The sequence below is a fragment of the Maylandia zebra genome, linkage group LG8 (assembly GCF_041146795.1).
Source record: "Maylandia zebra isolate NMK-2024a linkage group LG8, Mzebra_GT3a, whole genome shotgun sequence".
Classification (NCBI taxonomy): domain Eukaryota; kingdom Metazoa; phylum Chordata; class Actinopteri; order Cichliformes; family Cichlidae; genus Maylandia; species Maylandia zebra.
The window spans coordinates 8,108,134-8,134,020 of record NC_135174.1 but is presented as its reverse complement, the minus strand read 5'-3'; the positions used below and the strand labels follow the sequence as shown (position 1 = coordinate 8,134,020).

Sequence of the window (25,887 nt, the reverse complement as noted above, 5' to 3'; positions counted from 1 at the left end):
AGAATAGAAAAGCCCTTTATTGTCATTGTGCACGTACATCAAAATTGTGACTAAAACTAAAGGAAGACTTGAAAAATCATTTTAGATAACTGGAAAAAACCTGGAATTTTAAAAAAAAATTAAATGAACTGTTAAATATTATTTTGTATATGATCCTTTTTTTCCTTTGTTCTTTTTAAATGTACTTAAAATAAGTAAAAACAGCTGCACAATGCAGACTTTTATGATTGGCCTTTTTAAAACCATTTTAATACCTAATACTTTTAATTTGTGTATTCTGTATATAAAACAATAAACAAACAAAACTATTTTAAAACAGTTTTTGATCATAAATTTAATTTGTTTTACAAATAAAACATATTCAGGAAAATCGTTCATTGTACTCCAATTGTTATTTTTTTAAATGGTTGTAACAAGGACTTGGAATTAAGTGCTTAATTTTGGTTGTTTTTTTTTATAGTAATACTATGCCATTTAAAATCTTGTCTTTTTTAAAATATGTCACTATTGAAAAAAATAATTGCATTAAAAAAAATTCAGATTTGGCGACAATTTACACACATAAAAAACCAAAATCATTTAATTTCATTACGAGTGATTTCCCCAGCAATCACTGTTGAAACGACGTTGTTCTGTTTCCACTGAAAAATGAAAAAGCTGCTCCACGGTTAGGATAGCTAAAGAAAACACAAATGCACATACTTGTTGTTTGCTATGTCATGTATAGATACCAAGAAAAAATGTAATTACTTATTTGGGGGGACCCAGAAGGTCAAAGTTCACAACAATCAGCTCTTATCATGTCTGATATAAACAGCATAAATCTGACACAGTTCTTTCAGCGAGTTGGGACCAGAATTGCAAACACGTTACTCTAGTGCAAACTTGCATAAAAAAGTGCAGTTACAAAAGTGCATATAAATGGTGGAAACACAGAGATTTCTTAAGCCACAAATAACAGGAAATTTAAATCAAGCGTGCAAACAGATTTTCTAATGTGTGAAATGCACAATTTACTGCTGATTGTGCCAATAATTGACGCTGAAAAAGAAACGTCTTTTGTTTCGCTTGTTATTCAAATGAACTGTTTAGAAAAACAGCACCAATTTTGTATTTCACCTGTAAAACTGACCACATTTATTAGCGCTATTTGGGGATTGCCCTCACATGCTATTTTGCCCTCTTAAGTAAATCTGCCCCTCTGTCGATTAGCTCAGCAATCATTAAACATCTAAATGTTTTCTGACCTTTTGAATTTAAAGAACTCGAGATTTGTCCCCACATTTTACACTGTGTGGCGACAGTGTGCTGTGTTTGTGTGGCGTTTGGTGTCACCCTTACTCTTTGAGTGAGGTGAGGTTGGGAAACCCCAAGGGTGACGCGTGAAGACGTTGTTTGATGGTGGCGTGCAGAAGCCTGGCCTGTCCCTGCTCAGTTGCATCCTGGTAGTTCACCATCAGCACCAGCAACAGAAATAACAGCTGCCACACACACTGCTGCAAAAAAAAGAAAAAAAGTGTGACGTCTGGGAAGAAAAATTCCCAGACAGAAATAAATCTTAAATATTTTCTCCTCACCCTCATAATTGACTGCAGTGCTTGGACTTTGCGAGCCTCCTCTTTCGCCTGCAGCAGGCCGTAGCCGCATGGCGGTCGGACCTTCCCGCTCTGCTCTCCAAACGGCCTCACCACAGTGGCCTCCTGAGCCAGCTGCTCCTCCACCTCTGGATCCACAGGTCTCCACAGGACTGTGTAGATCAAGGCCAGCACGCACACCTGAAAAACAGGTGTCAAGAGAGGTTGGATGGAGAGAGATTGAAGTCCTTGCCCCAACTTCCTGTCAGGACATCTGAGAGAGGGTAGAAAGTCTGAATATCCACCCTTATGTGTTAACAATGAGTGTTAATCAGCTCTTTCCAGTTTGCTAACAGTACATCGCCTTTATTCATAATCAAAGAGATAATCAAAGGACAAGTCTGATTAGGGTTGCCAACCGTCCCTTGAAAAACGGAATCGTCCCGTATTTCGAAACAAAAGTACACGTCCCGTATTGAGCTAATAAGGGACGCACTTTGTCCCGTAATACAGTGAGAATCAAAAGTAGTCTATAACTTTTAATGGAATTAACGCTTTGTTTGAAAACATAATTCCCAGCCCCTCTTCTGCTTTGTGACCAATGAGCTGACAGCACACTTATGACAATTCGAGTATGACAAGTCAGATTACCGCTCATCTCATTGGTCGAGGAAAGGTCGCTTACGGAGAAAATACCGGAAGACAACAGATGACCACAACAAGAAGCATGGCCAACAGGGAAACAAACGCCGACACTGCGGTGCAAGTCTCGGACGACAGTACACCTAAAGCTGGGCAGACACTGTGCGATTTTCAAACTGCACGATTGACTCACAGGGGTTAGAAGTTGGTAGGTCACGATGCAGGTCTCACACTATACCGCCCGATGCTCTGATGCGACCTGAGTGCTCACACTGTGCCTCCATAAAATGAAGGTTATAACAGAAAATCTGTCGCTCGCTCTCTCTGTCTTTCACTCACACAGACACACCACCACATCAACTTTGCTAAATTGCTAATGAAAAACATTAATCAGGCAGCTGTGATTGAGCAGCAGTGTAAATCCAACTATTTTCACGATTGTTGTGGTCGTGATAATTTTGTGAGGCCACATCGAAAAGGCTTGGATGAGCTTTCCAAAGTTCTACAAGTTGTGCCTCCATCGCTTGTGTCCAGATCACAGGCTGCACAGCCGCGCTGCTCCGTCTTTTTCACCGACGTTTACGTGTGAGCAGTGTGAGCGGCTGTGGTGACACCCTCACGAGCGATTGATGATCGGGAGCTGGTCGTGAGGTGTTAATCGCTTCTCGTTACCCCACGTATACTACACGACGCACGATGAAGGCCAAAATCAGGCCGATCACCAAATCGGTTGCACGACTCAAAAATCGTCTCAAAATGGGCCAAAAATCGCACAGTGTGAGCCCAGCATTAGAGCAGCAATGTTTGTTCGCTCAGAGAAAGAAAAGAAAAGGCTGCAAAAGTACAGGGAGGAATGGGAAAAGGAAAACACCTGGCTGGAAAAGTGCACGATAACACCTATAAAGCGCACTGCACTGTGTGCCGGTGCACTTTTTCCATAGGCATGCTTCTAATGGTGGGCACATGAAGAACACGAGGGGCGTGAAAGCTCGGGGAACCCTTAACCAATTTTTTGTCCGCCAGGCCACGGCAGAAGCAGATATGGTATGTAAACACTGGTTTGTTTTTTTTAAACCCTCTGGTTAAGGTTATGATGGGCATGTGCAGTGAATATCAGCGCTATGTGGCCAGAAGTGTGATAATATAACTTATTTTGTGTAATAAACAACTGCAAGGATAGATGATTACAACAAATAGATCACTAATACATAAAAGTAATACATAGATTAATAATGATGATGACTTAAGATGCGTAATCATGGGAACAAGCGTGTTTACAAACAGGAGCAGCTGATTAGCATTAGAAAAGCTGAAATAATACCTCAACTGAAGCCAATTGTACTAAATGCACTATATGTGCACTGTTACAAGAATGATTTTGTTCTATTGTTTTCTATTAATTTATATAATTTTAAGTTAAGCAGGACAGAGTTCTTTTAAAGAAAGCTTTACTTATATTCTCAAAAGTTAAGCATGACAGGCTTCTGTTTAAGAAAGAGACCTGTTTTATTGTGTTAATGTTGTCATTTTGAGCTAAAAATAAATGGCTAAATGATCATTTGTTTCCCATATGGTCATATCACAAAGAATATGCATCTGCTTAAATCAAGTTCAAGTCAAATGGTTAAAAAATAATTTCACACACAAAAAAAGAGCTACCACACTGGGAAGGGTGAAGACAACTGGGTCGCCCGGCCCTGGCCACGAGGTGTCCCTTATTTATTTTTCAGGGAGTTGGCAACCCTAAGTCTGATTAGACTGAAATGACTGTTGGAACGTCTGAACTTTGTGTGAGTGCACATGATCCAGCTTCAGCATTGGTAGATTAGTGTGTGACTGCAGGAGTGCGTGAAAGATAAAAACTGTCTCGTCAACTCAACATTATACAAATGCAAGTCATGCAAGTCAAAGTAGTTATAATCTGCCAAAACCCTGAGAGGTGAACAAACTGGACCACATGCTTGACTCACCTTGAGAGGTTCCAGCAGCAGAGCAGAAGTGAGAAAGGCAGAAAGAGCTGATACCAGCCACATGAGTACTACTGTCCTGGAGAAGCAGCTTCCATAGAGTCCCATCACAGCCAGACACGCTCCAAGCAGCAAAGCGAGCAGAGGATAAATGACACGCAGCGCCCAGCGAGGAAGTAGCCTGCCTGGCTGACTCCGAGCAACACCTGTTCAAATAAAATCTCCAAATGTGAATAAAAAATTCTAGATAGGATGTTTTTTGTCTCATAGTCTAACAAAAAGATTCCAAACCAGGGTTAACTGTAAAGGGACTCATGGAAATAGTGATGACTACCTCAGTTTCTTATATTCAGCTTCTCCCCAGTACAGTGCTTTGTAATAGAGAAGGCCTTAAACTTATATATAGTTAGCTAAAATGATAATTGTGAATTGTATTTGTATATGTAGTATGGGCGACTGATTGCAGATACGGATCTGCCCTATGGACCTGCTCCATTACTGGGCTGTTGCATTAGGAATTAGGTGCCCACACAGATCTGTTTCCCATTCTTAAGCCATCCCAAAACACTTTATTGAAACAGTATCCACTCATTGAAGGAGTACTGGAGTACATTTGACAATACATTTGTGGGTACAATTAACAAGAAAAACCTTTTATGGTACCTATGCGTGTCGTGTAGAAGGAACATGTGGAGTCAGGAGAAGTGCTTGGCAGGAAGGTGCTTGCCATCGAGTCTACGGATGGACACTCATAGAGTCCAGTGCCATACTGGGAGTTATCCTCACTGTGCTCTGACCAGCTGCTGCAGGAGGTGCTCCGCCTAAAAAAAAAAAAAAAAAAAAGTTGAAGTGATACAGAATGTTACCTGTCAATAAAGAACATCATAAAAATAAATCTTTATTTTCCTTACATGGTTGAGACTGAGGATGTTGTTCTCGGAGAATCCCGCCCACTATCTGAGTTGCTGTTTTTAGCATCTGCTGTGTCGTCTGCTGCTTCAATAGACATGAGTAAATCCTCCTCTGGTACCAAACACAAGAATACAGAATCAGATGTTATTCAGAAAACTTGGTGTTCCCAGAACAGATTTGGAATCATTTTAATTTAAAGAAAGTCGGCAAGAAACAGCAAGAAGCAAAGTGCTGGAGACCATTCACGTCAATAGCAGAAATTAATTACGCTTTAACAGTTTCTTACCGGAAAGAGTAAGAAGTGTTGTCAGATTGTGGCTGTGAACTTGGACTTGATTGGAGTTCATATCTGGGGATTTGTGCGGCGTCAAGTGAAGCTGCATCAAGGCCTTTTTCCGCTTTAGCTGACGAGCAGATGAAGCCTTGCAGGGGTCAGGGGCTAAGGTTGGCTTGGAGGGGCTTGAACCCACTGGTAGACTGAGTAGGCTGTCACATGATGGCCACGCTACGATGCCATCTTCTTGATGTGCTTCGTACTTCTTGGGCACCAAACCAGAGGCAGCCCAGAAGTCCAGGATGCTGGAGTCTAAGGCCTTACTCTCCGGCAACTGGAGAAAGATAGAATAACAACTGGAGTTATTCTAAGAAAAAGACAGGAGTAAAATAACAAGTATACTGTGTATGTGCATGTCCTTACGGATGAAGGACTGTCAGTGACTCGGCCAGAGGAATCTGGCAAAGACAGAAAAGTAGGGCAGGAGAACTCCAATTGGCCAAGGAATACGTCCATCTCCACAGAGTGACAAACAGGAGAGGGAGGGACTGACATGTCCACAGTTACCTGAGTCACATGTAAACATACACCTGCAGCGTTAACATTTCTGAGTGTACTCTCACACAAGTGCCCAGATAGCAAGCAGGTCTGGCCCGGATCTGGTATCAAGCCGGCACTGCTGGCGGACTTCTGGCATGATAAGACGTATGTCATCCAGATATGGGCCAGGCCTGGCATAGATGGCACTGTCTATGTGATGGCATGCCATATCTGGCACGATTATGGTTTGGTTCATGTGGCCCAGGCCCATAGAAAACAGCTCTGGCTGGGATCCGGTATCAAGCTGGCACTTCTGACTGACTGGTGTCATGGCAGGATGTATGTCAACCAGATGTGGACCAGGTCTGGCAATGATGGCACTATTTATGTTCCTATTTTCTTATTTTAGTTAGAAGACCCAAATGCCATGTTGCAATACTATACTGGTATGGTAGCCAACGTTTCAAATGCAGGTTTGACAGGTTTGTGAGTTTACACTTTATCCAAAATCTAGTGAGGGTTTACTCATCTTTGCCAGTGGGTGACTGTAGCTCAGGTGGTAGAGCAGGCCACCTATTGATCGGAAGGTTAGTGGTTCGATCCCTGTCTGCATGTTATAAGTGTGAATGTGTATGAATGTAGTTAGTAAGAACTCAGCTTAGAGAAAGTGTGTGAATGTGGGATGTTGTATAGAGCACTTTGAGTAATCTGGGAGAGTAGAAAAGCACTATATAAGAATCAGTCCATTCACTGTCTGAACAGAGTTTTGTCATGTTACTTTTGCACTATCATGTTCCAGCACATGTTGGTATTACATGGCTTGATTAAGGTACACATTAGGCTGACATCTGGGGCCAGAGCTGAAACTGTTATAGGCCAGCACAGGGCCAGCAGTGTGTCTACAACTGGCCTTGTGCTGGCCCATGTGTGGGCCATATCTGGCAAACCAGATCTGGGCCACCAAAGGGCCATTGTTCTTTGCGGTATGTGGGCCATGTGTAAGCACATTGTGTGGGCCAGATCCGGGCCATACCGATTTTGCTATGTGCGTGAGAGTGTTTAACAAACAAAGCATGGACGCACAGCTGACACAACCTCTAATCAGCAACTCTCTGATGGCACAAGTATTCTGTCTAATGTTTTGAAATTAATGCATGGCCTGTATTTATATAGCGCTTTACTAGTCCCTAAGGACCCCAAAGCGCGTTACATATCCAGTCACACACACACACACACACACACACACACACACACACACACACACACACACACACACACACACACACACACAGGTGATGGTAAGCTACATTGTAGCCACAGCCACCCTGGGGCGCACTGACAGAGGCGAGGCTGCCGGACACTGGTGCCACCGGGCCCTCTGACCACCACCAGTAGGCAACGGGTGAAGTGTCTTGCCCAAGGACACAACGACCAAGACTGTCCAAGCCGGGGCTCGAACCGGCAACCTTCCAATTACAAGGCAAACTCCCAACTCTTGAGCCACGATCGCCCCTACGATCTTCAAGTTACTTTAAATAGGTTCACTAGTTAAAAAAAAATAAAAATAAAAAGTTGATACTGTTTTTAATTACCCGACTGTGAGCTTTTCTAAACAGGAAGCAGAGGAAACACTGGAGAGGAAACACCAGCACAGCAACAGTCATCCCCACAGCAACCGTCTCCACGTTGGCGAGCAGATGGGCTGAAATGGGTCCACTTGAGTATAAAGAACACATATCGATTTGATCAATAATCTACTGGCTTATATCTGGAATTATTAGATCTTCGAGTATTGAGTACTCTCAGTCACTTCACCTGTGCCCCACAGTGCCAACAGCTCCATACCACAGAGCCCCCAGTGCCAGGTAGAGATGCAGCATAAGGGCACCGCAAGTAACTCTCTGTCCCCTCGTGAAACAGCTGTGAGGGGGGCGTTCCAACAGGGATAGCCACAGGTGGCGGTCGACCATGCCAAATATCAGCTGGGAGGTGAACACCCTTTTAAATAGAGTGAGCTCCTCTGGACCTTTTGGGACAAATGGAACGGTTCAAAGACAATGAAAGAAAAATATTTCAGTTTACAGGAAGAGAAAGCACACAAAGTGGAACTTTGATAGGTCTGCTTAAGAAATGGCCTTAGTGCTTTTCCATTTAAACAGTTGAGTTCAGAGTAACATCTGTAACCTTACAAGAGGCAAGTACTTCCTTCTCCACTGTGCTGTTCGTCTCATTGTCAACAGAGAGCCAATCATCTAGCAGGAAGAAGAACATGTGGTCTGTCTGAGGGTCCCACACCACCACATGTTGCACATACCATGATGGGTCCAAACCTGTATTTACATGCATGTGAACACGCGCACACACACACACACACACACACACACACACACACACACACACACACACACACACACACACACACACACACACACACACACGCAGACATGTCTTAAACACTTACTGTTACTAATTAATCACACATTTCATTCACTAGAAAAACTGTTTCTAGTTAATCCCTATACTTACACTTTAAATACAGGAACACTTTATTGAACATGGTGTTTTGTGTCTGTCCACAGAGGCAAGTATGGACTCTACCATGCAAAGAAAAGGTAGCACTTAATAAAACATGACATAGGGTGTAATTTCCCCAAAGTTTACTGTGTATTTCTGATACAATTTATCCAAAATTAAGTTGTCATTTTAATTAGCTTAAAATATTTACCAGGAAGTATACAAGAATGAGGGAGTAACAATTTGAGGTCTTACTGGTAAGAAGAAATAAAGTACTGTAAGCATTTGTAAAGGACACCTTTGAATATTTTAATAAAGCAGACACAAATCATACAGTAAATAAATATGTTAGTAGTTCCTTTTTTCTCTTGCCTTACATTTTAACCACACAATAAGGACGCAGGTTGTAATGCTGAGTGGACTAAGTGCTGCATCCTAAACCATAATTACACAATAAATTAAGCTGTGTGAGCAATATTATAAAGTGAACTAACCAGCCCACGACTGCAGAGTTGTAGCTCAAATTTAAGGCTCAATTTGATGAAAATTACAATAGAATTTAAATTTGTAGGCTGTATTATAAAGTTCTCCCAATTAAAAAGGGATTTTTTTTTGCTCCCAAGCTCAGATGGAAAACTGTCCAATAAAATATTTATTTTCCTTTTGCTAATCGTGTACACTGACTATTAAAGAAGGGGACAATTTCTTATTTATTTCTTTATGAGTGCGCAATTAAAAACTCAGCATCTGTGGTGGCATGAGGGTGCATTGGTGTACATGGCATTAATGAGTAACTCTAACATCTTTGAAGGCACCATTATTCATGAATAATATATATACCGTTTTGGGGCACCATATGTTGTCATCCGGAAATTAAAGGCAATGCCAAACCATGCTGAGAATGTATAGTTCTGGAGCAAGAGTTGGGTGCTCAGCTTTCACACCTGTAACTCACACCTGTCACCCAGTAAAAAACTTGGACATTATGACTAAAAACAGGAGAAAAGAGGCCGTAAACTGTTAAGCAACTTCCCTCCTGAGTTCCCAAATGCTAACAGAGGGGTGTTAAAGGAAAATGTGATCACGTGTTCAAAGGGACTGTGTGTAAAACACAACAAAATAAAACATAAAACAAAAGAAATATCATTCTTACATTTGATTTGTTTGCTATTTTGAAAATCATTAAAGGTAGACTAGATTGCCTGGTGCTTGATTTTGTACACCTGAGGGAACAGAACTGGAAATAACTGAAGAGGCCTGGTCCAGTAATTGTGACCACATAATGTACCTGTGTTATCATGCCAGATGCGAATTTTCCAGACTTCGCCCATGTTGTCATCTGTCTCCACATGAAACTGGTCCAGGCTGCCACGCTGGAAAGCTCCATCCCTCTGCAGATGGTGCGAGCCGCTCTTTTTCAGACCATACAAACTAATGCCAACATGTGCCGTAGTCCCTGAAGGGTAGCACCACAGAAACGATCACTTTCCATTTAATTTTAAAGCATTCAAACAGGATAATTCAGCCATTACATGTAATGTTTGGCTTTTCATTTTCTGTCTCTTTAATGTCTTCTCTTTGGCTGACCTGCACCGGGCCTCCAGCCAGTCTTTACCAGCACTCTGTAGTGGTACAGCCCGGTTCGCCCACACAGTGGTACCTGACTCAGTCTCAGGCTGTCTAAGTGGTCCAGTTTGTGGGCAATGAGCCCCACCAGCAGGTGAATCAAAACCAGGGCAGCACAGATAATCCCTACCACCATGTTCCTCACAGGTTCTCCTGACTGCAGATTTGAATAGGGGGAGAAGGAAAAGAGCAAAAATCATGCATTTATTTTATTTTAAAATATCTACATCTGCTGTAATCCTCTGTGTTCTCACGTACAGGTGGTAGCAAAACAACAGCCCCTGGATGAACAAACAAACTGGCCCCAAACATGGTGAGGTGCTGGGTGAGACATAGCGCTGTGTGGAGTGTGCTGCCCTCCAGTGGTTGAAGACCTTCCCGGCTCCAACGCCTCTCCTTCACATTGTAGTACTGGCACAGAGAGCTGAACACGCACACAGACACATTGACTGGACCGCCGTCAACCAGAGATGAACTCAGGTTGACAGAAAGAGGCGTATCTGTCCCATTCAGACTGTTGTAGAGGAAAATTAATTCATGTGAAGGTCATCTTTATTCATCAAAATGAGCAATTAGAGCAGTGAGTTGCAGAAGAGAGCCGTGACTCACAGGGGAGACAGAAAAATGGTTTCTTCCGAGGAGCTGGCCAGATGAGAGAGTGTAAGAGCCCACTCTCTCATCAGGGAATCCTGGGATGCATTGGTCCTCGGCACTGCAGAGCTTGCTTCAATCTTGACATGTCCTACAGGCAGTGGAGCTGCTCCTAGTGGTGGATATTGCAGTTTAAAAGCAGTAATTTTATTAATAATAGCACAAACATATATTGCAGGTTTAATAAATAATTATGTACAAGAGGCACTACATGGTTGGTCCTGAAAGATACCTCCTATCCTGAAATGTGTACACTCATGTTATTAGTACATTTATTAATGAAAATGCATTCATATTTTGTAAGTATAGTAGTCATTGCATTGTTCGGGACTGACAGTAAAGTAACAGCAACACACTGATTATTTTTAAACAGTATTATTTTATTTATCTAAAAAGATAAAAAGCTATTCCCTGACTGTGATGTTTGCCCCCTGAGGTAGTCACTATGGACTGTAATAAACTGACTAAAAACTAGAATCATGCACAACAGACGTACAGTGCTATTCTTTTTTTGTTTTGCATATTTGTCACACTTCAATGTTTCCAACAAATTTTAGCATTAGACAAAGATAACCTGTAAAAATACAAAATAGATGGGGTTTTTTTTTTTAACTTTTTAAATCTACCTTGCCCTATTTGAAAAAGTGGTATGATGTGAGACATTCAGAAATGGAAGAAAGTTTGAATAGTGGTGAATGTTCTCAGGAGTGGCCGATCTACTAAAATTAGTTCTAGAGCACATCACTGACTCATCCAGGAGTCACAAAAGAACCCGGAACAACATCTAGCAGCTGCAGGTCTCCGTTAAGGTCAGAGTTCAAGATTTAATAATAAGAAAGAGATGGGCAAAGATGGCATGGGAGAGGTCCATGGCAAAAACCATGGAAAACATCCTGATGATCCCCAAGACTTTTGGGGAAAATACAGTTGAACTTTTTGGAAGGTTTGATTCCTGTTGCATCTGTTTTCATTTCATAAAAGACCAGGTTTGGATAACTTCTTTCTCTTAATAAATGATATCATTATTTACTAAAGTAAAGACATAATTTAAATCTTTGTCTAATATTATGATTTGGCTTCTTATATGAAATGTACAGGTTTGATAAAATGTGTAATGTGTAAAAAATATTGTGTAAGAAATGGGGCAAATATATATTTTTATAGCACAGTAGCTTTGGGTCTGAAAAGCTCTAAACCTGTATATTATTTAGCAGCCACCAGGAGGCTGCAAAAAATGTTTGGTCCTTTTGAAGTATATAAGAAAATTCCCTTGGCGTTGTATTCATTTTGGGTTATATGAATAAAATATTTAATCCATTTTATAAATTTAGGTCATAGTACCAGAAAGAATGACTATCCTGGCTAGAGTTAAACACTCTCACCCACATAGCAAAATTGGTATGGCCCGGATCTGTCCCACACAATGTGCTTACACATGGCCCACACAGTGTTGCCAACTTAGCGACTTTGTCGCTATATTTAGCAAGCTTTCAGACCCCTTAAGTCGCTAAAAAAAGACGTGAAAGCGCGTATCGCTTTTACTCTCAACAAGCAGCGGGTGCTGTAACACAGTCAGTTCTTTTACTCTTTTACTCTTATGCTGTTTTGTGGATCACAAGGTTTAAAACTACTTATAAACACACACACACAAAGTAACTCCACCACAGTGCCTATTTCGGGTCACTTTTGCCGGTCCAAGCCCGGGTAAAGGAGCAGGGTTGGAATTGTGACATTAAAAAAAACAATAATTGCTAAAAGAAATTTAATTTGTGCTGTGCTGGATCTATTTAAGAACTAAATAGAAATTAACCAGCAGTGCCGGCTTGATACCAGATCCGGGCCAGACCTGCTTGCTATGTGGGTTGGCTAAGGTTTGTGATAGTTAGCTAATAAGTGTATGGATTTTTGCACTGAGATCCTGGCTACTAGCTCGGCACATCTGGTTTCAAAACACAAGAATAGTGATGATGACATTGCTCATCTCAAGGCTTCAGACTAGAGCACTTATTTACACCTATTTTTCCTGGTGTAAAAACATAAATGCATCCTGGTAATCAAGATAGCTAGTAAGCGCAAGCATTAGCTGATAGCTCCCCAGCTCACTCTTCTTTACCTGGTAAATGTATTTATTTATAAACAACAGCCCAGGATGTTAAACAGTTATATCAGCCTTGCGAATATTTTATGAAAAGAAGAGGTTAATGTCTTTAAAATCAGACCTAAAAAACACACAATGTTCTAAACTCAATATGAACTTTTGTAACTGTGTTTGCAAGAAAACCCCACAGAGCTCCATTAAGTATCAGGCTATAAAAGCAATGAGCTGTGATATGCTAAAGGACCCCATAGAGTTTAGGAACTGTGTATTGACTTAATAAGAGGCTTTAAACTAAGAAATAGTAGCTTTTGTGTTCATATTTGTAATGGGTATTTAGCTAAAACTTCTACACTCATGAAAACAGAAACAGGTAACAAATCTGGAGCAGGACAGACCCAGAGTAAGAAAAAAATAAAGAAACTGTACCTGGCGCCAAGGTGAACTTGAAGGCGATATATAAACCTGCATTTTCATCCAGGCTATCTGGAACTTTTACTGTGAAGTTCAGCTGTCCTTTAGTCGGTAGTGTTACAGTAAGACATGTCCCATTCCTATCTTTACCTACTCTCTCATTTCCATGATCCAACGAGTACTTATTTGGCAGGGCGACCTGAATGGCTTGTTCAGGGTCCAAACCCACAATGGGTATGGGCTGACCCTGAGGAGTGCTGAGCTCCATGGCCACAAGAGTGGTGGAAATTGGAGGATTGGCTCCTTCCAGTAAAGCGTTGTTATCCAGTAGTTTATCCAAACCAAACAACACCTGCACCACCTCAGACTCTGTATTCTCCAGATGAGCTATCAGGGAGGAGGGCATAGTAAACTGACAATGATGAGAAGCCTTAGATTTGTCAGGAAATGATGACTGCCTCGTTATCTGGTTTGACTGGCAGAGGAGATCAGAAGGGTCTCCTTGGAAACCCACTGAGGTGATATAGTTGGTGGACAGCAAAAAAGGCACCTCGCCAGAAACATATGAACGCATCAGTGTGCGCATTAGAGCTCCAGCATGACTCAGTGCTGACAGGGAGATTACTGATGCTCCCTGCAGAGTTCCCGAGTAGGCTGGGTAAAAACCACTGGATGATTCAGACGCAGCTGCCAGAGTACTACCTGGAAACACATAGAATATGGTAAATTTGATGTCAGTACATGACTATTTCATGCAGGAGATGGTGGTTGGCCAGCACCTATAACATTAAGGATGTTTCTTCCCTTATCTGCGGCTGACAAAACGGCAGGATCCGTCTCTTTCTCTATTACATGGATCATCTTCCCCACAGTTTCCAAAACTTTCTTCTGAGAGGTTTCACGTACCAACTCACTGGGAACAGCCTGGAGTAAAGAAAACATGCAATGTCAATGCAAGCAAAAAGAAAAAGAAGACGACTATGCTTCTGTTGGGATTAAATAATTTGCAGTGCCTCAATAATTCTATGCTTTTTAATAATAAGTGTTATAAAGTTATATAGTGTAGTATTAAGTGGACACAGCCCTGAAAAATAAAGGCATTAGACCATGTGTCCTTGGAGAGTAGAAAGCTGCAGACTCTCACTCACGCTTGCCTGGGGAAATGTAGATAAGAGGGGACCATCTCTAGTGGAAAGTTACTGAGACGCTATTGTTTAGACTAGAATGAGAGAGCTTCTGTAATAAAACTGTCAGGGGCACACCACCATTTTGAGATCCACGGCAACGTGTCATGCAAGACGCATCTCCCTTCTAGAAGTAATAAAGTGTTAAATGGTCTACTGAGCAGTGTTTTGTCTTCCATCGGATGCCTCTGAGGAATCAGTGTTGATATTTACACTTCACATAGTACATAAAACATAAAAGTCATGCTCTTGTTACTAAATCTATAATTATGATCCAGTAATATAATGTAAAAGGCTGAATTTCTGCATAATAAGTAGGTACGTAATTTATTTATTTTTTGCATTGTAGTATTACTACTTTTGTCATGAACCCCCCACAGCAAGATACCGAAGCCCAAAGTTGCTCCATTTCACGTCTGTGAGCTAAATTAAGCTTGCAGTGGGGGAGTGGTGCTGACCTTTTCCTTCAATTCTCTACCAGAAAGCCAAGTAAATTTTTCCAAAATGTCAAACTGTTGCTTCTTCCCCTCAAGCTCACAGTTTTTGTCTGGGCATTGTCTGTGGGTTCCTTACCACAGACTGCGACAGTGTCGCACTGATCTGATCAACATCTAGTAAGGTGGACACAGGGAGAGAGGCGAGAGCTTCTGTTACATTTTCTCGGATCTCCCTCCTATCCATGAGTTCCTCGGCAGTCCACTCAAAGTCCATCTGGTGAAAGGAGTGAAGTGCAGACTCAGGATTCAAAGTAACAAATAATAGTCAAGTTTTATTACAAAACTAGTAGCTACAGGCCAGAAAAGGAAATCAATAAGAGGTAATCCAAGTAAAATCGTTTTCCAAAAGGGAACCAATAGGACACAGGAATACAGAGATTTAATTTTCAAGAACATCGAAATACATAATGAGTGGCAGGGCAATCGGGATGTTGGGTACAAGACGGCATCAAGACACAATGTAAGACCATTCACCCAGGAGAGCTCAAAACACCAGTCACATGATTGCCAAAGAAGAAAAGGAAATGAATAATCACTGAAACATGAATTAACTTGACAGAGGGAAAACACAGAAGGAAACACTGACGGGACTAATAGAATTTTAATCTTATAATCTAAACTAAAACTCCAAAAAAAAAAAAGCTCAAGAAAAAATCTCTAATACCAAAATCCACAGACCATGACACATGCACTGGAATATGAACATTTTACATACACTACCTGATTGAGCTTGCTGGTGAGGGCAATGCAATACGGGATGATTTCTTGAGGGTTACCATGTTGGACCAAAGCCCACAGTTCAGTCTGGCTCTTGTTTCTGAGCCACTGACTGGCAGCTTCATTGACTGCAGGATTTTCCACTGTTAGTGTTCTTGGGAATGCAGAAATGCAGGGCCACATCAGTTCAGTGCATTAAACTTTACAGACACTGGGCCTGAGATGTATTATTCATAAAGAATTCTCTTAGATTTTAACTAACACGACTTCTCACCTGTTCAAAGCCACAGACTTTGCCCCAGAATGGTTCTCTACAAGCAGAATGACTCTGATAACTGACACGGTTTCTCTTTGTCCAGGACTTCCCACTGGGACCAGCGTGCTGAACGTTGACTGTGTCCCCCTTGGGAGAAAAATTCAGACAATCCAAACTATAACTTTGTGTTATGAAAGGCTTAATTTTAAAGGAATAACTAAGCCTGCATGTACTTGGATGTCTATTAATAACTGCAAGCTGAGGCCATTTACCTATAGAGTGTGAGCACAGGGCACACAGTGCTAATGAGCTGACATAATGCCACCTGGAAGGTATAGATCAACTGAGAGACTCTGCTTTCATCATCTTGCCATCCTATCCCAGAGAGAGCAGATGTTAGACACAACCATAAACAACAACGTACATTAAACTCCAGCTGTGTGATTTTAACTTGTTTCATTAAATTTGTCAGCTGGGTTGAAAAGTGTGAAAAAAAAAAACATTTACACTTTTAACCTGTCAGATGAAAACATCAATGCAAATTAGATTGTGTAGCCCTGTCGTTTTATAACTTAGTGATACCTGAACAGTTGTAGGTGACCTTTGTCTCCAGTAGTTGTATGTCTGACTCTGGACTCAGATCACATAGGCCGCCGTGTGGTGGATTGTTTGTTTGTATCATCAAGACGGCACTGCCCCGTTCCCCACTGTGAGGCTGGGCTACATCTAGGGCAAAGTAATAACTCTGTCCTGGCTGAAGGATGCCTGATCGCACCACCAAGCGAGAATATTTCCCTTTAGTGGTGACCTCATCAAGGACAAGGGACAGACCACTTTGGTCATGAGCTCTCCATTTGTACTGTAGAAGACACGTTCATGAATCACAGTAATAACAAAATATATAGGCATATTTATATATTTCCCAATTTAAAAATAATCAGCCAGTCATTACTTTAATTTATCTACTAAAGAAATAATTAAATACAACCTCACACAATATTTCTTTTGCATTTAATTTGACAATAGTTACCTGTGCCTGGTCATCACATTGTCCACAACGTCCAGAAAGGATAACGGGGGCGTTGTAACTGATGTGGTTAGCAGATGAGCGAACAGAACAGGATACACATTCTATAGTCACAGGAAGCAAGTGAGCGTCACTGACAGTTACCTGAAAGAAATAAGACATAAGACAAGGTTTGATGGTCATTCAGCGCAGTAGCTTCTTCCCTCAGTGACAAGTTCATCCATACCTGCTTATATCTCCAAAATCATCTGATTGCAAGCAATATTCAACATAACTCCATACCGTTTGGTTAACAGAGGAAGGTTTCCTTCCTTCCTTGTGCACAGTAAGGGTGAAAATGTAGATTGTGCCAGGGTGTAGATGATTGCTTTGTATAGTCATCCTACTGCTGGTCCACCCGATGGGCTGCTTTACAAAAGAGGACTCTTTGGAGTTCTGCAAATTGTTGTTATAGTTAGACGCACGATCTGATATCCTCGTGTTGGTGTTGTTCCCAGATCATCATACTAAATGTTGTTCCAGGATCAACATTGCAAGTGACCAATCAGATTGTTGTGACGTCATACTTTTGCGACTTCGGGAAAAACCGGCGTAAAACAAAAAACTGTACTTAAGCTGCGAGAAACCACCTCTGTCCGCCGATCAACGGACCCTAACCCTAACCCTAACCGTAACCCTTTAATAAACAGTAAGCAGAATTATATTGTCCTTGCAACATTGGAATTTCATAAATGCACGAATGGCTTGGCGCGCAAAAGAATAACGTCACAACAATGTGATTGGTCACTTGCAATGTTGAACCTGGAACAACATTTTCATGATGGTCTGGGAACAACACCAACATGAGGATATCAGATCATCCATAGTTAGACACAGAATGAATGCAATACAATAGAAATCTTAAACATCCAAAGCTGCCTACCACTGCCATGCAGCTCCAGTGATACTGAAGGGCATCTTCTACTCCTGGCTCAATATCAGGGTCATAAGAGTCAGACCCATCAAGGACAAGGTTGTTTAAGCTGGACCACCATCTGTGGGAGCCTCCCTTGATGAGAGCTACTAATGGTGAGTGGACCACTGTGATGTTAGTCTTCAGTTTGAGGAGGATGGGAGTTTCCTGGAATGAAAGTGTGAATACCAGGCAGTAGCTCCCTACATTAAGCACATGCTTTGGGATTGAGAGAAAGGGTGTTGCATCCTCCAGATTTTGGAGAATGACTTTGTTTCCGGAAATATCAGTGTTGCCATAGGCACAGTCTGACTCGGTGAATACCTCCCACAGATAGAGAGTCTTGTAAGAAGAGCAATTAATATTCATACTTGCTTCAAAGAAACTTGTTCTAGACCTAAATATAGTAGACTGGCTTTGGACCAGGGAGGCCTGTGGGCTGGAACATTGAAGATCCTCCACCTCTATGTGTAGCTGTGAGGACACATTGCTGACACTGTTGAAAACTGTGACCATAACTTTGTATTTGCCGGTGTTATAATAAGTGTGGTTAATAGCACTTGACTCTGTCACTAATAATTCCTTGGACTCTCCAAAGTCCCACACATATTTAATATTGCTTCCTTTGCCCACCGTTGCAGAAAATCGGACAGGATGTTCAACAAATATTTTCTTTGAATGACAGACGAGCTTTACTTTCCTAACAGGCCACTCGACTGTAGCAGTCAGGTTTACTGTCTGAGAGCATTGTCCATTGCTGGCTGACACACTAACAAACAATGAACCACTATCCAAAGGAGTAAAGATGACTTCTTTTCCCATGAGCCAAGTGGGCCTTGACCTTTCCAAGTGAAACATCCAGGTGTAGTTGACTGGAAATCCACTTTGAACCTCTGCTTTGAATTGGGTTCCTTTCTGAGCTTCTAGAGTAGTAGAACAACAGTTTACAAGTTGCAAACCTTGAACTTGCTCAGTGATTAGAATGCTAGAGGACGCCTCTGCACTACTGACCTGGTTGAAAGCTTGAACTGTAACTATGTGTCTCCCGACTGGAAGACTTGATGTGGTGTATTGGCCCTCAAAAATATCATGACTTAGAGTCCAGTGTTTGTTTTGGAAAGTTATAAGAAAGCTTACATTGCTTCCTTTGGAGATTGTTGGAATAAATGTTACTTGTTTGTTACTACAGAAGGAGGACTTGCTATTGCCCAGCACAAGACCTTTGACTGCATCCTGGACTCTGACATTGTGTGAAACCATCTGCCAACTTATCTCATTGGAAACATTCAGATACACCTGGTAGGTGCCTGCATGTGGAAATCTGTAGATAAATGTTTGACTGGTTGAGGTGAAAATGTTCTGTTTAGCAGTTCTAGCTTTCCAGTCCCAATGCAGATCATTACCCTTGTGAATAAACCCATGAAAGGAAAGAGTAGCACTTGCATTGACATAAAATGGATGTGTCTTGTTGTCAATTTGAAAGTCTACATCTTGGACTTCTTCCTGAACCAAAAACGGTTTGGTGTTGTTACTCTGGCTAACAGCGTTCCAAACTACAACTGTAACAAGATAAGAACCCAGACTTGGAAAAGTGTAAAGCAGAAAAGGTTCCTGTGTCTGAAGGGGTAAAAGGTTAGCATTCATATGCCAAAGATATTGTAAGTCTGATCCGGTATCCACAAAAACAGAGATATTCACTACTTTCTTCCATGCCACAAAGTTTGACTGTACTGTTATGACTGCATTTTTTACACCTTCAACTACTACTAAAGAAACACTCTTGGTAACCTCACCCAACACATTGGAGGCTCTAAGCTGAACTGAAAGATTACCAGGTGTTCCAGGTAACAAATGAAAAAGTTCTCCTTCACCTGCAATTTGTTGGGTTGTTTCACTCTGTCTGGCAAGCCAATGGAAAGTAATGTTGGAGCCTTTGGTGACTGAAGTAGTAAACAACACTTCCTCATGAGTTGGTATATATTTCTCATTTATCAGGCTTTGACATTCAATCTGAAGTCCCTCTATTCTTTCAAATGCCTCAATTAAAATATCTGCCTCTCTTTTACTCAATAGATTCTGTGCTATAGCGCTTACTCGATACACTCCTGGTCTCGGGAAAGCAAATCTAAACTCATGAGTTCCCTGACTGGTTAAAGATATGCCTTCTACTGTCCAAAAGTAGCTGGCACTGCTAATTCCAGCACTGCTAACTGCTGTGATGACAGTTTCCTCTCCTACCACAGAATAAGGGTGGCTGGTGTGAAGTGAAAGATCTGAAACAGGGAGTAATACGTTCACTGTGAGGGTTGTAGAGTCCCGGCTAACAGCGTTAAATGCTGTTGCAGTGACTGTGAACTGACCCAACAAAGTAAAGACATGTGAGACGTTATGTTTCTGCTCCACTGGTGACCCATCTCCAAAGTTCCACAGCACTGACACATTGGTGCCAGCACAACTGGCAATCCAAAATGATGCTACTGTATTGACAATCAGTGCATCACTTTGGCTATTGTGCCTAATAGAAAGTCCGCTCACTGGTTTTTGAATGGTAATGTTAACTTTGGCTGTTTTGCTGCTGACTTTGTTACTTGCTGTTACTGACACCTCTTCAACACCTTCATCTCCAAAGACAAAACACCTCTCAGAGTTTTCAGTTACAGCAGCAAGATCATAGGAGTTACTAAACCATTTGAACTGGTAACCCATCATCTGTTCAGGGGACACTAACACACCAAAGCATATTTGTTCGCCAACTGCCACCACATTCTTTGAGCGTTGCATCACAACATTCGTTATCGGACTTTGAACACAGACACTCGTATTAAATGAGCTACGTGTGAAAGAACTAAACACAGTCAGGTTAACATGAAAAATACCATGGCTTGGAAATATATGCATGGCTGTGGACTGTCCTATCACTACAGTTACATTTGAGTCTTTAAACAGCCAATGAAAAGTCAGACTGGATATGTTTCCATTCACCAGAGCTGTAAACTGCGTGTCTTTTCCACTCATGATGCATTCTGTCGGGAGAACACCTCTAATAGTCAAAGCATAGACCTCAACAACGATAGACTGAAAAGCTTTGCTGACAGAATTATAGACAGTCACTTTTACTGTATAGTTCCCTGGAAACTTATAGATGTGTGAGATGGAACCATCTGTAAGATTCTCCTGCTGGGACCCATCACCAAAGTCAAAATCCCAGAGGAGGTCAGTACCAGTAGAAACCTCAGCTTTGAAATCTGTAGCAGAGCCAACTTCACTTGATCTGCTGCTGGAGACAGTTAATCCAGAGATTTTCTCCATAACTACCACCACGTGCCAGGCACTAATGGATGAAACTGTGTTATTAGCCAGTACTGTGATGTTGTATACTCCTGCAGATCCAAACCTACGGCCAGTTCTAGCGTGGATGCTTTGGACAGCTTTAGAACCATCTCCAAAGTCCCATGTGTAGAAGACAACAAAAGCGGAGGGTTCGGTGGAAGCTTCCAGGTCGAAAGTCTGGTTGACAACAGGCACCAAAGTGGAAGGGGAAATGAAGAGGCTGATTAACAGAGGGCGGACATTTATCTTCATGGATGTTTCAGTGTTGTCATATTGATTGGAGACTTGAACGTGAAGTGTGTAGTCCTCTGGATTAAACACAGAAAATGAATTTTGCTTTATTGTACTAAATACTATAAGTGCATAGCAGTCAACCACAGTGTCATTTGTGGTACTTCCTACTATAGATTTGAGAAAATTTCAAAAATATTATCCTTTCTAAAGTGGTTAAAAAAAATATGAATCTCCATTAAAAGAGAAACAAATGGTTTAAAATATCTACATATGATTCTGGGGTCTCTGCCAAAAAGGCAACAAAGAGAAAATGTAAAAGTTAAATTAAATTAACTAAAAGTTAATTTAATGTTTGCTTAACTGGCTGTTTAAAGCACCATTAAACTCATATTAATTACCTTTTTGGCCAGCGTTTGTTGGAGAAACTAATTGTAAACATAACACTGCTCTACTGCGAACACATAAAGTCAATATGCTGAAGGAGTTTGCAATCATTTGCCTCATTACACATCAAGCAGACATATAGGAACATTAGTATTTAGAATCTGGTTTGGTTTTAACCAAAATGTGCAGCACTCCCAAATGCTCTAATATGTCCTCCAGACTTTCTAACAGTGTTGATGCTTGGTAGGTAGAATACAGTGGGTTTACTGGAGTTAGTTGCTAAAATCAGCTTTTTTGTTAAGAAATAGGAAGGTCTGATTAAAAGTGGCAGTGAACCAAAACATTAAAGACATGGGATGTAAAGTTAAAATAGTGAAAAATATTACAATAATCAGCAGTGTCAATAATTTAAGTCTTCTGTGTGTGTTTACCTGGGATCTGATAGCTGTAGTTTACCGAGTCCTGGATATACATTTGCTTCTCTCTTCTTGCCACATGTGCTTCCATGGCCTGACATGGAGCAGGCTGCGTGTGGATGACACTGCTACTGCCATCCCCAAAATCCCATCTAAGTGACAAGTTGCATGAAAAGCATACAAAAAGAGCTTTATGAGTGCATTTTCAGTGTGAGACTTTCTTGTCAATAAAAAATTCAATAAAAGTCTTGGGAGAGATGGCTACAGAAGTCCTTACCTAAAGGTAACTGGAAGGGAGATATCAACTCTGACCCTCACAGTGTAGAGGTGAGTAACATCCACAGCCACAACCTCACTGGCTGACAGGAACTCTGGGTCAGCTAGCAGCGTGATTTCATCTGCAGTCAGGAGGATTTGCTGGCTCTGTGAGCTCACGGGGTTGGATGCTGTCACCTACAGATAGTTCACTGATTACTAAAACTGCTTTTTCAATCCTTTTTTCTATTACGGTAACTGTAATCATGAAATTTCTATTTGTTATATTTGCCAAATAATTTATAACAACTAATATCTGAGCATAGTGCACTTCTTTTTTTTTTTTTACCAGCAGCTTATACTCAGCAGGTTTCTTGAACATTACACTGTAAGATCTCCCTTCATAGGCAAACTCTTTCAGGTCGTCAATCACCCATGAGAATTTTACTGAAGAGCCGCTCTCCACTGTGGCTGTAAATGACTACAAAATAAAACATAAAAAATGTCATTACATTAAACTAAGGTAACTAACATTACTTTCATATCCATGTTTAACTGTGATTGCAACTCTTACTAAAACACTAACTAAATGTAATACAAAATAGTCAATGGCCTCCAATTTAAGCACTTAAGACGGCTCAACCACAAGTGGTCCAGTCAACCACAAATATTTGATGGAGCTTTCCATACAGCTACTGAAATACAACTGATATGCAAGGTATAAAGAAGATGCACTGACACACTGTACTCCAGGTACAGAAGCACACTCACAGGCACACCAAGAAACCCCAGGTTAAGATTAAGCAAGGGAATCAAGTCAGTCAGTGATGTGTCAGCCTGAAACACTGTGGTGATGAACAAAGCAATGTGACCAGTGCAGAGAGCTTTCAGCAACTGATGGATTCAAATAGGAATCTTTGGTCCTATGCATTGTGAGCTGAAATATCTTGGACTTGATGAAATATTACACCAATGATCCACTGGAATTGTAAATTAATGTAGATAAGAAACATACTATACTTATCAACTTTATGTTACGTGTAAAGGTTCTTTAGGTATTCCTGCTATGAATTCTTGAAGTTATACTTGCAAATTTAACATTTTTTGCTAAAAACAAACAAAACCAAAAAAAAATCTGACAAAAAAAAACAAACCTCTGGAAAAGTTTTTAAGTTGCCAATTTGATTTCTCTGTAGTAAGAAAAATAAATAAATCTAAAATTGCCAGTGGCTGGAGTTATGTAGTATATTAGCTTTTTCCTGTGTTGGCCATCACACACACATGCAACCCTTATGTGGATAGACGGTTAAAATGATGGATGGATGGATGATTATGAACTACTGTCTGGGGACCATATGTGTCCTCCAGAACTTGGATAACAATTCATCTAGTTGTTATTAATTTCTTTTGGTTGCATTCAAACTGGCATAACAATTAACATAAACTGCTATTTTGAGACTCACACAAGCTATTTCGTTAAAATATATTGTTAAAAAAAAAACTTAGCATCTTTGTCACTGTTTCCTTTTTGGTGGTCTCACCTGCGATGTATCTACAAGCATCCTCAGGCATCCATGTGGCTCAACACTAAGCCCCGTCACAGGCTCGTAGCCACAAACCTTCACGCTCAAACTCTGAAAACTTTGCACATCCATCACACTGATGTTCAGGATTTGAATTCCAGGTGATGATAAGACCAGAGTCACAGATGAAAACCAGGCATCCTGGGATTGCTTCCTACAGCCAAGTAAAGACTGAAACATATTTTCAGGACAGGATGGAAGAAACGGAACTCCAGTCTGGAGCACCGGGGCTGACCATGAGCTGCTGGCTTTTTCTCCAAACAGGGCCTTGAGAATAATGACAGTTGGGGCATTGATTTGGACATGAATCTGGTTCTTATCATCTGGGAGTGGGTGAATGACCTCAAGTTGGAATTTAGACCTAAGATTGGGATTAGGGCCTGTAGTAAGGGGCCTAATACCACTGACAGTGGCTGTCTCTGTCGGAGTATAGTCAAAGATGTCTTCATGCTCCGTAGCTCTGTGAAGGGTGTCCACATAAAGCATCCTTAGATTACACACAACTCCATCCACCCACTTGCTTCCTTGGGGCAGTAAAGTAACTCCTTCCAACCAGCCTCCCCACTCCATCCCCCTGAAGGACAGGTAACTTTGGCTCCAGGGAGAGTTTCGAGAGGCTTCACTGTTTAGGCAATGTAGAAATGTTCCAGAGTCAAGAGTGTGCTGTATAGCCACAATATCATCAGGGTAAACCACGATGGCTCGCTCTAAGAGGGACAGCTATTGAAAAAACGAACATGATAATGTGTAAAGAATTATTGTGGCATACGTTTTAAAAGGTGCATTTTCCAAAAAGGTTGCAAGATAATCAACAAACCCTTATGGTGTTTAGCTCGAAGGTGGGGTTTATTTTCAGAGGCAGGTCTGCCACCACGTGATAGAACGGTGGTAAGTCGGAGTATCTTGGGGGTAAGGCAAAGCCCCGATTTCTGATGGCAGAGTCGTAGGTGCTGCATGGACTGGTGGTGAGCACGCATGCCTCCAGTAGATGGCACCAGTGCTGCCCTGTGCTGCAGCCCCCTGTAGTGTTACACAGCGGTACTGCTGAGCAGCAGCTGAATGGATTAAGGAGAGAGCTGCAGCCTGACAAATAAAAAAGCAGATTATCACCTACAGTATCAGACAAATACATCCTACACCTCCTTCCCATTAGCACCTACTCAGCTCGACTCAACTTGACTCGGTTTTTAGCGTTTTCTATCAGGTGGTAACTTGGTTAGTAGTTGTACCTAGTCAGCCTGGGTTCCCATCAAGCTGAGTCAAGCAGAAAATGTGATGTCGATAGACTGCGTGCCATCACTGAGAGTGATGTCACTGAATAACCCAAGAGCCTGCATCATTTTCTGACTCTCTTCTTTTAGTCTTACAAAAGGCCATAAAGTGACCAGCAGGTATACATCACCTCAGTGTCCTCCAGTTTGTGTTGTGTTTGTGTTGCGTACAAATGACACACACTGCACACTCTGCCTTCCTATAACTATCCCACCAACATTGAGGTAGTACTAAATTGTACTGAAAAATATCCCAAACTGAGTTGAGTGGATCTGAGCCAAGTAGGTGCTATGAAAAATTAGGCTTTAGTCACAGCTGTTTCAGTACCTGGAGGTACCAAGTGGTAGTTAGGGTTGCAGTAGGGCCGAAGTATCTGGACACGAGCCAGAGAGGACACAGGACTGGGCTGGACCACCAGTTCCACTGATAGCAACTGACCTGCATGACTGAACCACAAGCCTGGGAAAAGCTGCATCTGTGGGAGACATGGGAGCCTACTTATATACAAAAGTTGTGAGTGTTTCATCCTCTCCTTTCCCTAGTTTGGAATCACATAGCAGCCGTTCATCTT

The 25,887-nt window shown here is 41.4% G+C and overlaps 2 protein-coding genes across 2 annotated transcripts in view; one reads left to right on the top strand and one right to left on the bottom strand.

The window, feature by feature from the left end:
• Positions 1–25,887, top strand: part of LOC101477581 (uncharacterized) — a 95,581-nt gene that overhangs the window by 55,987 nt on the left and 13,707 nt on the right. The gene's annotated exons all lie outside the window — the stretch shown is intronic.
• pkd1b (polycystic kidney disease 1b) overlaps positions 1–25,887 on the bottom strand; it is a 32,640-nt gene that overhangs the window by 6,129 nt on the left and 624 nt on the right. Inside the window, exons 3-32 of the mRNA XM_076887256.1 lie at positions 25,644–25,791; positions 24,862–25,127; positions 24,003–24,764; positions 22,811–22,942; positions 22,484–22,659; positions 22,222–22,358; positions 17,813–21,480; positions 17,173–17,325; positions 16,894–17,034; positions 16,446–16,722; positions 16,136–16,238; positions 15,882–16,010; positions 15,611–15,761; positions 14,967–15,104; positions 13,989–14,133; positions 13,225–13,911; positions 10,659–10,812; positions 10,308–10,563; positions 10,011–10,206; positions 9,712–9,879; positions 8,099–8,239; positions 7,725–7,935; positions 7,502–7,625; positions 5,793–5,936; positions 5,382–5,703; positions 5,095–5,206; positions 4,847–5,004; positions 4,187–4,389; positions 1,578–1,775; positions 1,342–1,496 (exon numbers count right to left, since the gene is read on the bottom strand). Coding sequence (XP_076743371.1) covers positions 1,342–1,496; positions 1,578–1,775; positions 4,187–4,389; positions 4,847–5,004; positions 5,095–5,206; positions 5,382–5,703; positions 5,793–5,936; positions 7,502–7,625; positions 7,725–7,935; positions 8,099–8,239; positions 9,712–9,879; positions 10,011–10,206; positions 10,308–10,563; positions 10,659–10,812; positions 13,225–13,911; positions 13,989–14,133; positions 14,967–15,104; positions 15,611–15,761; positions 15,882–16,010; positions 16,136–16,238; positions 16,446–16,722; positions 16,894–17,034; positions 17,173–17,325; positions 17,813–21,480; positions 22,222–22,358; positions 22,484–22,659; positions 22,811–22,942; positions 24,003–24,764; positions 24,862–25,127; positions 25,644–25,791 — 9,755 coding nt within the window. The remainder of the gene's footprint in view (positions 1–1,341; positions 1,497–1,577; positions 1,776–4,186; positions 4,390–4,846; positions 5,005–5,094; positions 5,207–5,381; positions 5,704–5,792; positions 5,937–7,501; positions 7,626–7,724; positions 7,936–8,098; positions 8,240–9,711; positions 9,880–10,010; positions 10,207–10,307; positions 10,564–10,658; positions 10,813–13,224; positions 13,912–13,988; positions 14,134–14,966; positions 15,105–15,610; positions 15,762–15,881; positions 16,011–16,135; positions 16,239–16,445; positions 16,723–16,893; positions 17,035–17,172; positions 17,326–17,812; positions 21,481–22,221; positions 22,359–22,483; positions 22,660–22,810; positions 22,943–24,002; positions 24,765–24,861; positions 25,128–25,643; positions 25,792–25,887) is intronic.